This window comes from Panthera onca, chromosome C2 (genome assembly GCF_046562875.1).
Source record: "Panthera onca isolate mPanOnc1 chromosome C2, mPanOnc1 haplotype 2, whole genome shotgun sequence".
In the NCBI taxonomy this organism is placed as follows: domain Eukaryota; kingdom Metazoa; phylum Chordata; class Mammalia; order Carnivora; family Felidae; genus Panthera; species Panthera onca.
This window is the reverse complement of record NC_138347.1, coordinates 66,782,690-66,801,209: the sequence shown is the minus strand read 5'-3', so window position 1 is coordinate 66,801,209 and position 18,520 is coordinate 66,782,690. Positions and strand designations below refer to the sequence as shown.

Genomic DNA, 18,520 nt, shown 5'->3' with positions numbered 1-18,520 from the left:
CACATATAGAACATCAAAATATATATGAGTAAAATAGCTCATGCCAATTATGAATGAAAGCTGTAAGTCAATAGTAGAGTGTAACTATCAAAGTAACTCTTCAGTAGTGTCATCAATCACTTAGTAACCACTCTTTGGAAAGCACCAAAATAAGCGAAGTATGAAGAAAAAGAAAGGAACAGTGAACAAAGATTCTGCCCTGGAGCAGCTCTTAATCTAATCAGGGATGAAGAATTACCATTGATAAAAGACCCATTAGGACATAATACAAAAGGAATATTATAAGAAGATCATAATTAGTAATAACCTTTCCTATCAAGTAATATACAGGCACATTGAAACATTAAAAATTGGGAATGGTAGATTTATCATAAAGACCAGACTCAAGCTTCATAAAAATAGGCTGTTTTAATCAGAGCTTTGGAGAATTAATTATGTAACTTAGAATATATCTATACAAGAGAGAGAATGAGCCAGCCTCAAGTTAAATATATCTTATTAAGGACCTAATATGCACAGAACATAAACATTTATTAAAGAAAAATTTTTTCCTGATTAAGTGACCAGGAGACAGTGACCAGGAAAATTGTCCATGTATGTACTACAAAAAGATAACTTGGAATTCCACAAAGCTTCACATTTGGAGAATTTCACATTTTTACATGTGCATAAACTTAAATATCAATGCCAAAGTCAAAGTGGTAATTACCACTAACCACATATCCAAATGGATGCATATGTCAAAACATGAAAAATATTGATAAATTGATTCTCCTTAGAACTCTGAACAATATGTTAGGCAAATGAAGAATAAGCTACCACCAATAAAAAATATGTGAACTGATTATGATTATTTTTACATAAAATGAAATGTGGTCACAATCCACTTGCCATTCCCATTGGAAGCGGCTATACTAAGAATGACAATAAAGAAATGAGATGATTTCCTGTATAACTTTTAGAATGAGTCTTAGCTTATTATCATCAAATTTTACATACATAACCCTTAGTTATTCAGAAACTCTTAAGTATTCAGAAAGGCTAAAATAAGAATATGTTAATACTACAATAATTTTAAGTCTGTACAGTTTCAAATTATTTTAGCTAAACTTTTCACACAAATTAATCACAAATTAGCTATAAATGTTTCAAATAACTCTGTAATTTGACATATATTTTACATAACCATGTGAAATATTTAAGCCAAATAAAGTGATATTCAAATTCAAACTTACAGCTCAATTGCCTTGTTCCACATGATAACATATCCAGAAAGAATGAAAGATTCAATATTTACAATATGTGTATTTCCTCTTTCTGTTCCAACATAGAGCCATTTACTCTGGAAAGGTAGATGACAGTAAGTAATTCTGAAAGAAAGAAAATTACAATTAAAATATCTAAATTTTATATTTGGTCAGCATTATATTTTCCTTATACTTATTAGGTAGCGATAGCTATATAAACAATAAAATTTACTATACACTCAAGTAGCATTTTTTTACTAGCAGAGGATATAGGATATATAACAAGAGTACATCATTAAAAATAATTATGATAATAATAACCACTATTTAATAAGTATCTACCATGGACATTAACATATATTGTTTCTAATTCTGAAAAGAGCACTCCAAGACAGATAAATATTTCTATTTTACACAGAGGAAACTGAGGCCAGGAATTTTTATTTTTACTTGCAGAGGACTGACACCTAGTAAGTGGCAAAACTGGGATTCAAATATACTCCTATCTGATTGCAAAATTAGCATATTTATACACTAGTCATTTTTCTTCAGTAATATTCACTTCAAATAGAAATTAAGTACATAGGAAACAAATTTCAGTTAGAGAATTTGTAGCTTTGTCTATATAAGATCATAAATTATTTACTATTTATTCAGATGCTTGGAATCTAATTAGTATAAAGAAGTATAATTAGTATAAAGTATAATTAGTATAAAGAAAACTTATAAGGTCAGAGATCTACCATACTATTCCTTTGGGCTTTTTTATTCTGCCTTTATCTTCACAGTAGGTTTTCTGACCAATTCTGGGAACCTGTTCTATAGCCAACACAACCATGACACCTATAAATAAAATATGGGAATTTACCAGAGACTTCTATTGACAGTGTATCACTCTCTAGTTTTGCCTATTCAGGCTCCTTAATCACTCTTAAAATGACAAGGGAGGTAAGTTCATAGTTATCCATTGTCAGAACTTATTATTGAATCATCATATTTCCTAGAATTCACTCAGAAAGAGAGCTGGTAAATTGTTAGAAGAACAGGACAGAATTCTGATGCCAGGCAGGCAGACCAATACGGGGGGAAAAAAAGGAATGTGAATGGTAAATCCCCCCAAAAATTCTATCTCATACCTCTTTTTTATATAAGACTAAACATCCAGTCTGTTGAATTTATATTCTCAGTCTGGTTCATTGAAGTATTCAACAGCCTACCTCTCTAAATCAAAATGTATTAAAAAGTATTCTGCTAAAAGCACCTTGCACATTACATCCAAAAATCTAGAAATCCTGCTATCATATATGTACTTACAGTTAATTGGCAATCTAATTGAAGTGTAACCTATATGATATTGGACAAGTCTGATTAAAACCTAAAGTCTAGAAGTGCTATTGCCAAGGGATATTTAATAATGTCCCACAGGAAATAATATGATGGTCATGTTTCTAGGCAATGAAGGATCTATTTCAAATTCAATGTAAGTGGAAAAAGGAAACTCATTTTAAAGAGGATTTAGATTACCCTTTCTGAATCACAGAGTTGAAAAAAACACTAATTTAATAAAAGTAAACAAAAATTTAGTAGTTCTAGTAGATAAAGAGCAAACTTCAATATGACCTAGTCATTTCCAAGGTTAACAAGAAAAATCTAAAAAGCGTCACGATTCAGTAATGAAGGCTGAAGCAAGAGGCAGAATTCCAGTATAGAGAAACTTTACAAGAATGATGGAATACATGAAAAAGACCCAAACAGGATTAGAACTATTCTTTGAACCAGTATTACTTTTCCCCTAATTCTAAATGACAAGAAACCAGACCTTTGATGACAGAAGGGCTTCATCTTATGTCCCATGTCCAACTGATGGGTGGTGGTTAAACAACTGATTTTTTTCACAGGATTCCCAGACTTTATTTGAACCCAACAAAAAAGACTAATGTGATTTATGTAAGATGCTTGACATGGGTGAGGGAGAGGGCATGATTACACTTATGCTGTATATTTGATAACCCTAATAAGTGACTAATCAATACCTTATTGAATTTATTATATTTAATAGTTACACTTTCACTTGTAATGTATTTCCACCACCATAACCTGAAAGATGAAAGATTTTCTGTTATGTAGGAACCCTGGAAAAATAATCTTATTCCTATATCCATATTCACTATCATACTCTCTAGTATATCATCTAAGACATTGTTAGCCTTCCATCCATTTACCCATTAATTCAAATTTCACTAAATAAATCTTTATAAAAAGCACTGGCAGAAGACATGAATAGACACTTTTCCAAAGAAGACATCCAGATGGCCAACAGACACATGAAAAGATGTTCAACGTCACCCCTCATCAGAAAAATACAAATCAAAACCACACTGAGATACCACCTCACACCAGTCAGAGTGGCTAAAATGAAAAAATCAGGAGACTATAGATGCTGAAGAGGATGTGGAGAAATGGGAACCCTCGTGCACTGTTGGTGGGAATACAAATTGGTGCAGCTGCTCTGGAAAACAGTGTGGAGGTTCCTCAAAAAATTAAAAATAGAACTACCCTATGACCCAGCAATAGCATTACTAGGAATTTATCCAAAGGATACAGGAGTGCTGATCATAGGGGCACTTATGCCCCAATGTTTATAGCAGCGCTTTCAACAATAACCAAATTATGGAAAGAGCCTAAATGTCCATCAGCTGATGAATGGATAAAGAAGATGTGGTTTACATATACAATGGAATACTACTTGGCAATGAGAAAGAATGAAATCCTGCCATTTGCAGGAACGTAGATATAACTGGAGGGTATTATTCTAACTGAAATAAGTCAGTCAGAGAAAGTCACATATCACATGTTTTCACTCATAGGTGGGTCTTGAGAAACTTAAGAGAAGGGGAAAAAAATAGTTACAAACAGAGAGGGAGGGAGGCAAACCATAAGAGACTCTTAAATACAGAGAACAAACTTAGGGTTGATAGGGGGTGGGGGAAAGGGGAAAGTGGGTGATGGGCATTGAGGAGGGCACTTGTTGGTATGAGCACTGGGTGTTGTATGTAAGTGATGAACCACAGGAATCTACCCCAAAAACCAAGAGCACACTTTACACACTGTATGTTAGCCAATTTGACAATAAATTATCTTAAAAAATAAAAGCACTGTACTTGATTACAACACATCTACTCTTTTTCCCCTCAAAACAACATGCCATTTAATTGGAGAGATAAGACAAGTAGACGAGTAAACAAAAATAAAAGTAAAGTGTGTCTATTGCTATAAAGGATTCAAAGAAGGGAGGAATTAATTCTAGTAAGGGCAATTAAGGAATGCTAAGGTAGAAAACTGTATTTAAATTGGGCCATTATAAAAATAAAAGCAAAAATGAACTATTGGGGCCTCATCAAGATAAAAAGCTTCTGCACTGGAAAGGAAACCATCAACAAAACTAAAAGGCAACCGACGGAATGGGAGAAGATATTCACAAGTGACATATCGGATAAAGGGTTAGTATCCAAAATCTATAAAGAACTTACCAAACTCAACACCTGAAAAACAAATAATCCAATGAAGAAATGGGCAGAAGACATGAATAGACACTTTTCCAAAGAAGACATCCAAATGGCCAACAAACACATGGAAAGATGCTCAACATCACTCATCATCAGGGAAATACAAATCAAATCCACATTGAGATACCATCTCACACCAGTCAGAGTGGCTAAAATTAACAACTCAGGAAACAACAGATGCTGGCAAGGATGTGGTGAAATGGGAACCCTCTTGCATTGTTGGGGGAATGCAAAGTGGTGCAGCCACTCTCAGAATATCAAAATTAGAACTACCCTACAACCCAGCAATAGTACTACTAGGAATTTATCCAAGGGATACATGAGTGCTGATTCATAGGGGCACATATACCCCAATGTTTATAGCAGCACTTTCAACAATAACCAAATTATGGAAAGAGCCTAAATATCCATCAACTGAGGAATGAATAAAGAAGATGTGGTTTATATATACAATGGAATACTACTTGGCAATGAGAAAAAAATGAAATCCTGCCATTTGCCACAACATGGATGGAATTGGAAGGTATTATGTCAAGTGAAATAAGTCAGTCAGAGAAAGATATCATAAGTTTTCACTCATATTTGGAACTTGAGAAACTTAACAGAAGGCCATGGGAGAAGGAAAGGGGAAAAAATAGTTTCAAACATAGAGGGAGGCAAACCATAAGAGACTGTTAAATACAGAGAACAAACTGAAGGTTGATGGGGGAAGCAGGGAGAGGGGAAAATGGGTGATGGGCATTGAGGAGGGCACTTGTTGGGATGAGCACTGGGTGTTGTATGTAAGCGATGAATCATGGGAATCTACCCCCAAAACCAAGAGCATACTGTATACACTATATGTTAGCCAACTTGACAATAAATTACATTAAAACGTTTTAAAAATTAAAAAATAAAGATGATGCCAAAATTTGAAAAACTAAAAAAACCAATAAATAAATAGGGCCACTATATTAAAAATCAAGTAACTCTATAGTTTGATATATGTGTTACATAATCATAATAAATAAATAAAATCAATGTTTTCAAAGCTTGAAGAATGTACAGACCTTTAAAGTTTTTTGCTTATCTTCACTTTTCACTTACTTTTATAAATTCTTTAACTTATGTATAAAGTAAGATATAAATTCCTGATCCTTATGGCTTTTATATATACATAGAAAAATACAAAATACAAATAAAACTACATCTAGAATTCAAATTAATGACATTAGTTTATGTGACAGATGGATTTTTTTTAAAAGAAATAATTAACCTCACAATATGGATATGTTTGTGACTACACAAGTTCTTTTGATTTGGGATATATTTATTCCATGTTTTTCTTCTACCACTTGTCTATACTTGAACAGTTTTGAACTCTATTCCATAGTACATCATTACATACTTTTATAATCATTTTGCATGAATACATAATACATGTGCATAATCTATTTCTATTATTTTATTAATCCATAACAATTAAAATAACACTATTTGGTGCCAACACAACCACAAATGCAAATTTAATTTCATATATGGGAACTGTGCGACAGTATTTTTGTATAAAATTGTTTGTTCAAGTCACTCAGAATCTTTCCATTAATGTGATTATAAAAATAAAAATATTACAATCAGAAACTATTGTGGAAAATTCATAATTCCAAGTCTATGCCTATAGATCCTAATTTGAGAAACACTGTCAACACAAGCCAAAACTATATTTTAAGAAAGTTAAGTGGTTTCAAATTATAGAGACTTTGCTGTATGAAATTAAGTGGGAGATTTCAAGTTTGAAACTTTTTTCCCCTAAGTTGTAACATAGTTCAATTTTAGTCTTATTTTGTATCCAGATACTAGGTAAAACCTCTACTATCAGGCATGACGACTCTGGCTCCAGTCCCTTCTATAATATTTATAATTATGCTTTACAACCTGGTGATACTCAGAATCAGGTGTATTCTACATATTAAAAATACAAATGCCACAGAGAGGAAAGTTCAACAGTTCTGAAGTAAATCTAGCAATATTGTTTTAAAACTCTTTCTGGGTGGTTTTGATGCACAACCATAGTTAAGAACTACTAAATTATAGCAATAATTTTTAATCTTTATTATAAATAAATCTCATTAAAATGCATATTTTCACATTCAAGGGACAGAACATGTACTGATACTTTAACAAGTAACCTCAGTACTTGATATTCAAAATGAAGTCCATAGACCAGCATGAACATCATCTGGAAACTTAGTAGAAATTCAAATCTCAGGCCCTACCCCAGAATCAGAAACTACATTTTATGAGGAATACCCAGGTTAGTCACATACACTTAAAGTTTAGTTACTACTGTTCTAGGTGATTCTAATATAGATAACCTATGACCAGTATTTATGAAATACTGTTCTGTGATTGAATGAATGCCATTATTTTACACTTAAAGTTTTAGGATAAGAACCTAAATTACTAAGTTAGTAATAAGATAGAGCCATATAGCTGCATAGTTCTCCCCAAATAGCTAACAGTGGTGATAAAAAGAACCACAACAACAGCCCAGGGAAAGAAACAGACAGCTACCCTAAGACTCCCTCAGCATATTGATTCAAAGACTGATACTTAGAGGAATTTTAGTGGAAAAACTAAAATCATATAAAAGAAAAAATAAAGAGTTAAAAATTCTCTAAGAAATAGAATCTGATAACATTGGATAACCTGTAGCCAGCTCAAATTCTAACACAAGAGACAAAATTAAACAGAAAACTGAAAATTTAGTTGAATTTCATACACAGTCTTCATTAACTAACCAGACAGTAAAAAACTCACTCCATTTTGTTGCTTTAATTATTTATTGTAATTATTTGGAAAACTATCAAAAATAAGTCAAATTTTTAAAATAAGCCAAATCTTTATAGTTCCATAAGGAAGAACATCATGATTTCTGGCAAATCCAAGTCTGAGAAGCTTATTCTCATTCTGCTACAGCAAAAGAAATAACATTTTCTACCTTCATTTAAAGTCACAGCATATTTTGGGGTACCTGGGTGATTCAGTCGGTTAAGCATCCAACTCTTGATTTCGGCTAAGGTCATGATCTCATGGTTCGTGGGTTCAAGCCCTGCATCGCCCTCTGCACTGACAGTGCAGAGGCTTCATTGGGTTCTCTCTTCCCCTCCCCTGCTCATGCGTATGCGTGCTCTTTCTCGCAAAAGAAATGAATAAGCTTTAAAAAATAAATAAATTCATAGAACATTTCAACTTCTAAATGAAAGAACTGAGTTAGTGGAGGCCACGTGGGGAGCAGGTATGAGGTCCTTCTATTGTGATCAGGATGATAAAAGTAGAAGTAAAATAAGGAGTGATAATTATACCCTACCCAGCAATTACAAAGTGTTTCTATCTCTGAAGATAGTAAAGGCCAACAGGGAAATCTGAATTTCTATTCCCATCTGTTAGTAACAAGATGACATCTGTCCTTCACTGCCAGAGTTAAAAAAACCTACCCCAAAAAGGTTCAAATAAGATCTACCATTTCATAACATAATATCCAAAATAACCAGTTTTAATAAAACATCCTTCATCATACCAAGAAATAGGAAATCTCAATTTGAATGAAAAAAGACCAAGATACCAATACCAAGATGATACAGGTGTTAGAAATCACTGATAAATATTTAAAAGAAGCTAACATAAAAATGCAACAAAAATTATGAATGAAATGAAATGAAATTAAAAAAATGGAAAGTGTCAGCAAAGAAACAGGAGATAAAAACCAAATGCAAATTTTACTACTGAAAAATACAACCAAGAAAATTTTAAAACTATGGATAAGCTCAAGAGCAGAATGGAGGGCACAGAAAAAAGACTCAGTGAACTCAGAGATAAAAGAATAAAAATTATCCCATCTGAACAACAAACAGAAATAGATGTTTTTTAAAAAATTTCAAGACTCAGAAACTTGTGAGATAAAAATAAAAGATCTAACAATCATGTTATCAGGGCCCCAGAAGAAAAGGAACAGAAAATGGGACTGAAAAAAGTAAAGAAATCATGTCTAAAACTTCTAAATTTGGCAAAAAAACCCCAAAAAACTCAAGAGGCTGAGAAAAACTAAATAGGATAAACCCAAATAAATAAAATTAAGACAGATCATAGCCAATTATCTAAAAGAGGAAAAAGATAATATCTTAAAGGCAGCATAATGGAAATAAAACCGTAACTATCGGAGAAAATATTCCAATGATGGCAAATTCCTCACCAGAAAACCAGGGGCCAAAAGGAAGTAGAATACTGTTCAAATGCTTAGGGAAAGAACTATCAACACAGAATTCTATATTCTCCCAAAATAACCCCTAAGAATAAGGGAGAAACCAGTATATTATTAGATGAAGGAAGACTAAGAGTTTGTCACTAAAAGACAAACTCTAAAAGAATGGTTAAAAGGAGTTCACTAAACAGAAAAAAGATCAAAGACATTTTTGAATATCAAGTGTGAATAAAAAAACTACAGGGAGAGTAAAAATACAGTTAAATACAATATATTTTCCACCTTCCCTTGAGTATCCTAAATTATCATAGCCGAAGAAAAAATTATAAACAGTCTGATGTGGTTTTAAATACAGAGAGAGGAGAGCTTATTTAAAATGAGGAAAGTAAAGGAAAATAAAGAAAGGAAATGTCTATACTTCATTCAAACTGAGAAAATGCAATAGCAGATTTTGATAAGTTGTTTATACATAATGAAATGTCTACAGAAACCATTAAAAAGTGAAATGATACAAAGAGATACACTAAAAATTATAAATAAATCAAAATGGAATTCTAAAATAATGTTCTATTAACACACAGGAAGGCAAGTAAAAAACATATGAATGAAAAATAAAATAAACAGACAAAAAATAGGCAACTTAAGCACTAACATACCATAATTACATAAAATGTAAATACCAATTACAATTGGCAGAGTGAACTTAAAAACTGCTCAACTATATGCTGTGCACAAGAAACTCACTTGAATACACTGACATGGATCGACTGAAAGTAACAGGAAGGACAAAGATACATCATATAAACATTACTCCAAAGAAAGCAGGAATGGGTGTACTAATACCAGATAAAAATGTAACAACTTTGGAGAATAGAAAGTGACCAGAGACAGAGAGGGACATTATGTAAAGATAAAAAGATCAATTCACCAAGAAGACATGGCAATCCTAAATGTGCATTTCCAAACAACAAGTTGCAAATTATGTGAAGCAAAAACCGAGAAGAGAAAAAGGGAATCCATGATGCTAGTGCATTTCAACACCTGTCCCCAGCAAATGAGCAAGGGTATAGAACTCAACACAACCATCAGTCAACAGGACCTAATCAACATTTATAGAATAATCTGCCAAACAATAGCAAAATATCTTGTCACCACAAAACATATACTAAGACACCACATTTTGGGCTAAAAAATAAACTTCAACAAATTTAAAATAATCAAGTCATATAGAATGTGTTCTCTAAATACAAAGGAATCACATTTGAAATCAAAAATATAAGAGAAAAAATCTCCAAACACTTGTAACTAAGCAACACACTTCTGTTCTATGGGTCCAAGAAGTCATCACAAGGGAATTAAAAAAACACAAGAAATAATAAGTGTTGACACAGATGTGGAGAAAAAGGAACCCTCATGCACTATTGATGGGAATGCAAACTGGTACAGCCACTGTGGGGACAAGTGTGGATATTCCCCCCAAAATTAAAAATATAATTATCATATGATCCAGTAATTCCACTAGTAGGTATTTACACAAGAAAACAAAAATATTAATTCAAAACCATATATGCACCCCCATGTTTATTGCAGCATTATTTACAATAGCCAACATATGGAAGCAACCCAAGTGTCCATTCATAGATGAAGGGATAAAGATACAGTGTGTATGTGTGTGTGTGTGTGTGTGTGCGCATGCACATGCATGCACTGGAATATTACACAGCCATAAAAAGAATGAGATCTTGCCATTTGCAACAACATGGATAGACCTAGAGGATATAATTCTAAGTAAAATAAGTCAAAGAAAGACAAATACCATATGATATCATTCATATGTATACTTTAAGAAACAAAAAAAATGGACAAAGAAAAAATGTATAGAATTGTTGAATCGTTATATTGTACACCTGAAACTAATATAACACTGTATATTAATAATACTTCAACAAAAGACATGTATGTTAAGCTCTTGGAAAAAATATATTGAACTGAATGATGCTGTAAATACGTGAAATCAAAACTGGTGAAACAGCTAAATCAATTCCTAGAGGAAATATATAGTACTAAATACTTACATTAGAAAAGAGAAAAAGTTTCAGGTCAATAACTAAGCTTCCACGCACCTAGAAAAATATTTTTCCAAGAACCTAGAAAAATAAGAGTAAGATAAACCTAAACCAAGTAGACAAAAGAAAACAATAAAGAGCAGAAACCAATGAAACTGAAAACAGAGAAGCAAAGGAGATAATCAGTGAAACAAAAAGCAATTTCCTTGAAAATTTCAAGAAACTTGAAAAATCTCCAGCAAGATTGACAGGGAAAAAAAGACATAAAAGACAATTTACCAAGTTAGGAATGAAACAAGGAATATCAATACAGATAAATAACAGCTCTATACAAATATATCCTACATTGCAACAGTGCAGGTAGAATGGACAAATTCATCAAGAAGCACAAATAAGCACAATTCCCCATATCTGAAATAAATTAAATAGTCCTATAACTATTAAGAAAATTAATTGTTTTTTTAACTTCCAGAAAAGGAAACTTCAGTCTCAGATAGATTCACTAGTGAATTCTATCAAACATTTAAAGAAGAACTAAAAATCTCTTCCAAGAAATACAAGAGGGAAACTTCCAAATTCATTCTATGAGACTAGCACTACCCTGATACCAAGACCAGACTCCATTACAAAAAAAAAAAAAAAGAACTACAGGGGTGCCTGACTGGCTCAGTACGTTAAGCATCCAACTTCAGCTCAGGTCACGATCTCATGGTTTGTGAGTTTGAGCCCCGCGTCGGGATCCGTGCTAACAGCTTGGAGCCTGGAGCCTGCTTCAGGTCTTTGCTCCTCCCCCACTCATGCTGTATCTCTCAAAAATAAATAAACATTTAAAAACTTAAAAAAAAAAACAAAAGAACTACAGACCAATATCCCTGATGAGCATGGAGGCAAAAATTCACAATAAAATACTAGCAAACTGAATGCAACAGTATATTAAAAGGATCATTTACCACAAGCAAGTGGGATTTATTCCTGGGTTGCCAGAGTGGTTCAATACGTGCAAATCAATCAACATGATACACCACATTAATAAAAGAAAGGATAAGAACCAAATAATCATTTCAATAGATGAAGAAAAAGCATTTGACAACGTACAACATCCATTCATGATAAAAACCCTCAACAAAGTGGGTTTAGAGGGAACATACTTCAACACAATAAAGGTTACCTATGAAAAACCCACAGCTAATATCACCCTAAATGGAGAAAAAACTGACAGATATTCCTCTACAGTCAGGAAAGAGAAAGAGATGTCCCTTCTCACCACTGTTATTTAACATAGTACTCAAAGTCCTAGCCGCAGCAATCAGACAGCAAAAGAAATAAAAGGCATCCAAATTGGCAAGTCAAACTTTCACCATTTGCAGATGACATGATACTCTATGTAGAAAACCCAAAAGACTCCACCAAAAAACCTGCTATAACTTATGATATATGAATTCAGTAAAGTCACAGGATACAAAATCAATGTTCAGAAATTCATAAAAAAAGGATGAAATGCTGCATTGCAACAACATGAATAGAGCTAGAGAGTATTATGCCAAGTGAAACAAGTCAGTCAGAAAAGGAAAAATACACTTGATTTCACTCATATGTAGAATTTAAGAAAACAAATGAGCAATGGGAAAAAAAGAAAGAGAGAGAGGCAAACCAAGAAACAGACTCTTAACTATAGAGAACACACTAATGGTTACCAGCAGGGATATGGGTAGTAGGATGGGTTAAATAGGTGATAGGTACTAAGGAGTATACGTGTTGTGATGAGCACAGGTGTTGTATGGAAGAGTTGAATCACTGTATTGTAGACCTGAAACTAATGAAACAGTATATGTTAACTCACTGGAATTTAAATAAAAACTTAGAAAAAAGAATAGCTAATTGTATACTTTAAATATATAAAATTTTAATTTGCCAATTAGAACACAATAAAGCTTGTGGGGGCAGGGGGAATATGCTACACATCAGTACTCCTCATAAGGACATAAAAGTCCTTAACAAAATATTAACATAGAATTGAACAGTATATAAAAAGGTCAAGAGGGGCTTATTCCAGGAATGCAAGGTTAGCTCAACACCAGTACATCAATGTAATTCACTATATTAACAAGCTAAAACAGAAAAGTAACATCATCATATGAATTGATGTAGAAATAGCATTTGACAAAATTCTACACTCATTAGTGATAAAAACTATCAAAAATGGCATTAGAGTGTATTTTATCAATTTGATAAACAGCAGCTACCAAAACCCTATAATTAACTTTACACTTAATGGTAAAAGACTGTTTTCCCCCTAAAAATCAAGAACAAGACAAGGATGCCTGTTGTCATCACTCTTCTTCAACACAGTATTGGAAATTCTATCCAGTGTAAAAAAGCAAGAAATGCAAATTATAGCATATAGATCAGAAAGGAAGAAATAAAATGTTTCTATTTGAAGGTAATATGATGGTCAACACAGAAAATCCCAAGGAATCCCAAGAAACTCTTAGAACTAAAAAGTGATTTCACCAACATTGCAGCATACATAACTCAATTGTGTTTCTATATAATAGCAATGAACATGTGAAAGGTAAAATTTTAAATGCAGTATCATTTAAAGGCATTCAAGATATGCTATACTGAGGTGTAAATATTAAAAAATCATACAACTTTTATGCTAAAAACTACACAAACCAGATGAAAGATCTAAGCAAACAAACATACAGTGTTCACACATTTTAATAATCAACATAGTAAAGATGTTGATTCACATTTTTATAAAACTCAGGCAAGATATTTTTGTGGTTTTATGGACATGCTTATTCTAAAATTTATATGGAAAGACAAAGGCACTAGAATAGCTAAAGCAATTGTGAAAAATAGTAAATAGGAGGAATAAGTCCACCCCATTACAAAACATAATACATAGCTACAGTAATCAAGACTGTGTGACATTGGCAGAAAGACAGACATACAGATCAATGGAACAGAAGAGAGAACACAGAAAAGTAAACCCACTTAATATGTCCAACTGACTTTTGACAAATATACAAGGCAATTCAATGAGGTCAACAAAAGATAGTATAGAATTGGGTATCTATTAAGACAAAAATAAATCTCTACCGGAACTTTAAATTATACAAAAATTAATACAAATCACACATTTACATATAAAATATAAAAATTTACCAAAATAAAATAGGAGAAAATCTTTGGGATCTGGGACAAAGCAATGAGTTCTTATATTTGATGAAAAAGTATAATCCATAATTAAAGAATTAATAAATTAGGCTTCATCAAAATTTAAAACATTTTCTCTATGAAGAATTATGTTAAGAGAATGAAAATACAAACTATAAACTTGGAGAAAATATTTACAAATCACATATCTTACAAAGAATTAGTATCTAGAATAAATTTATAAATTCTCAAAACCGAATGATTAAAAAAAAACAAGCAAAAGCCTAACAAACTGAAAATCAGTGACTTCTATTGGACTTCGGGAAGAATCAAAGTCTCAGGACAAACTACAACCCAAAAATCTTTATATAAGAAGGAGTTTTTAGGGAAACCAAAAAACAAGAGAGACAAAATATCAAGGACACTAAAGATATGTGAAGCCTCTAACACTTAGAGCTACAGCAAGCATCATTACAGCCTTGCTCCTTACAACATCAATGTAAAACCTCATACTTAAGTTCTATCCACCTTGATACCTATTATCCAATAAACATGTCCAATTTTCAGCAAAAGAAAATACATGACATGATAAAAGGCAAGGAAAAATTCTGAAGAGACAAAGCAACACCAGAACCAGATTCAGATGTGACAAAAAAAAAAAAAACCAAAACACAAAAAACCAAACAGAATAATTAGACAAGTGATTTTAAATAACTATGACTAATATTTTAAGTGCTCTAATGGAAATAGGAAACAACATGCAAGATGGATAATGTAAGCAGAGATGTAAACTCTAATAAGGATTCAAATAGAAATGTTAGATGTTAAAATAACTGTAAACAAAATGAAGAATTCATTTAATGAGCTCAAAAATACAGTGGACATGGCCAAAAAAACAATCAGTAAACTTGAACCAAGTTACTAGAAACTTGCCAAGCTTAAATACTAAGAAAAAAGAAAAGAACAGAATATCTAAGAACTATGTGACAGTTTCAAAAGATATACATATAATTGGAATACCAAGAGAAGAGAAAATGAGAAGATATATGTGAAGAAATAATGACTAAGAATCTTCCAAAATTAGTGACAGACACCAAACCACAGATCCAAAAAGCTCAAAGAAGACCAAAGAGAATAGATATATAAAATCTACACCTAGGCATATCATATTCAAACTGTAAGAATAAAGCCAGTGTCAGGGGGGAAGCCCACCTACCTACATAACCTATAGAGAGAGAAAAAAAAAAAGAATTACAGTGGATTTCTCATCAGAAACAAAGCAAGAAAGAACAGAGGGGAGTGAAAGAATTGGTTTTGGGGGTTCAAAAAAAAACCTCACCAACCTAGATTTCTATATCCAGAAAAATTATTCTCCGAATGTGAAGAAATAAAAATATTCTCAGAAAAGTAACAACAATAATAAAATGGGGAATTCTTTGCCAGTAGAGCTGCCTGGCAAAAGTGTTAAACATTTTTCAGGGAGATAGAATCTACATTAAAAAGAAGAGCTTGAGAGAAAGAATAAGTAAAGGTAAAATAACAAATTTTCTTTTTCTTAATTGAGCTAAAGGATAAATATTTGCTTAAATTAATAATAGCAACAATGTACTGTGTACTTATTGTAAATAGATGAATTAAATGGCAACAATGTCATAATGGACTGGAGGGATGATTTGAGAATAATCTCTTATAAGCTACAGTCACTACCTATAAAGCAATATGTATTATTTGAAATTTCTATTGAGATATAATTGCCATATAACATTGTGTAAGGTTGAGGTATACAAGGTGTTGGTTTGACACATTTTTTTAATATTGCAATATGAGTACTACAATAGTGTCAGCTAACACCTTTATCATGCCACATAATTATTTCTTTATTTTGTCAAGAATTGTTAAAGTCTAAACAATATCCCCTGAATTCCTATATATACACATATATACACATATATACACATCTTCTTTATCCTTTTATCCATTAAAAAAACCTAGGTTATTTCTGAATCTTGGCTAGTGTGAATAATGTCACAATAAACATGGGTGTGTAGATGTCTCCCCAAGGTAGTGACTTCACTTCAGACGTATATCCAGGAGTGGGATTGCTGGATCAAATTTGCAGTTCAATTTTTAATTTTTTTAGGAATCTCCATGTTTTCAATAATGTCTGTACCAATTTATTTTCCCACCAATGGTGTACAAGGGTTCCCTTTTCTCCACACCCTCTAGAACATTTGTTATCTCTCATCCTTTTGATAAAAGCCATCCCTACAAATGTGAGGTGATGTTATGGTTTTGACCTGCATTTCCTGATGATTAGCAATATTGAGCATCTTTTCATATTATCTGTTGGCCATTTGTATGTGTTTTTTGGAAACATGTCTACCAAGTCCTTTCCCCCTTGTTAACTGGATTTTTGGCTTTTCTGCAATTGAGTTGTATGCATATTGCATATATTTTGGATATTAGTCCCTTTTCAGATACATGGTTTGTGAATATTTTCTCCCATTTTCTAGGTTGCCTTTTCAATTTATTGACTGCATTTTTTGCTGTGGAGAACCCTTTAGTTTAATATAGTTCCATTTATTCATATTAACTTTTCTTGAGGTAAAATTGGTATACAATTGACCCTTAAACAATGAAGGAGATAGGGATGCTGACCGCCGCCCCCCATGCAGTTAAAAAACCATGTATAACTATTGGCTTCCCCAAAACTTAACAACTAATAACCTATTGTTGACTAGAAGCCTTACCAATAAGATAGTCATTTAACACATATTTTGTATGTTTACGTATTATACACTCTACTCTTACGATGAAGTAAACCAGAGAAAAAATGTTATTAAGAGGGGTGCCTGGGTGGCTCAGTGTCTTAAGCCTCTGACTTCAGCTCAGGTCATGATCTCACTGTCTGTGAGTTCACCCCGCATCAGGCTCTGTGCTAACAGCTCAGAGCCTGGAGCCTGCTTCATATTCTGTTTCCCTCTCTCTCTGCCCCTTCCCCCCTCTTTCTCTCTCTCTCTCTCCCTCTCTCAAAAATAAACAAACAAAAAAATTTTTAAAAGAACATGTTATTAAGAAAATCATAAAGGGGAGGAATTAGGATGGCAGAGTAGTAGGAGGACCCTAGGCTTGCCTGATCCCTCAAACACAGCTAGATCAACATCAAATAACTTTGAACACCTAGGAACTGATCAGAGGATTAAGAGAACAATCTACATATCTTGAGTCAGAAAACATGGCAAGTACCAGTGCAGAGATATGAATTGGGGGAGAGAAAAAGCCATATTGCTGCAGAAGGAAGGAGTCCTTTTTGCAGAGTAGAAAAGGAGAGGAGCAGAGAGAGTAGCACATAGGGTTTGCACAAGAAAAGCAATCCCCCAAAACCATTGACTGGGGAATTGGGAGGCACTGACTATTGCTAGTTATTGCAAACAGCAGAGCCCAAATTTGGAGGTTTTTAAAGTCCATGTCATTCGCCAGAGTCAAACCGGTGGGCAGCTGTGCTCCTGGAGAGAAGTAGGGCAGAGGCCCAGAAGCAGACAGCAGAGAGCCTGGTGTAGAGATCCCCTGGTTTGCAGTGGGAGAGAACTCTCTGCTTCCTGGTATGCATTTGGAATAGGGTATATTGCCTCTGCAAGGACAAAAGACCCAGCTGGCACCTTTGAGGGCAGTTCAACAGCAGGGGACAGAAGCATGTGCAGAGAGTAGGTAACCTGGCAATAGCTTTCCCCTGTGCTTCACCATAAGCTCCAGGCACCCACATGGCTGTGTGACTGTTCCTCTGGGAAAGCACAGCACCAAGGGCAACACTGCAAGGCTAATCGTGGGAGGAGGGGAGCAGGTCTGTGCCTTGCCGGCTCCTTTAAGATTTGGAGTTTTGAATCCCAGGTGCAGTGCCACAGGTAAAAGACAGGAAAGCTGTGGTGCCAGGCATGCCGATGGCCCTGGCATAGAAGGGTTGAAGGAAGAGATCTGACAGAAGCCTGGGACACAAGAGGGAAAATTATTTGCTATTTTGTGAGGACTCCCTGAGCAGCAGCTGGTGCAAGCTACCCTCTCCAGGGACAAGAGAGCAGGGTGATGCATCTCCCTAATCCCTCCCCAGCTCCCACCCCCCACCCACCAGCACAGTCAGTGCAGCACCGCCAGTGAAGTCTGGAGCCCCTTACACCAAACCTCAAATCCCCACCCCACCCCCCACCTCCTGTGCCTGGCAAAAGCATCTTTACTAGGGCAGGT

General features: G+C 33.8%; 1 protein-coding gene across 10 annotated transcripts in view; it reads right to left on the bottom strand.

Moving 5' to 3' along the window:
• The window catches only part of STXBP5L (syntaxin binding protein 5L), a 380,897-nt gene that overhangs the window by 246,363 nt on the left and 116,014 nt on the right, over positions 1-18,520 (bottom strand). For all 10 annotated transcript variants that reach the window (XM_060639858.3, XM_060639856.3, XM_060639862.3 and 7 more), the window contains exon 6: positions 1,236-1,370. In XM_060639858.3, coding sequence (XP_060495841.3) covers positions 1,236-1,370 — 135 coding nt within the window. The remainder of the gene's footprint in view (positions 1-1,235; positions 1,371-18,520) is intronic.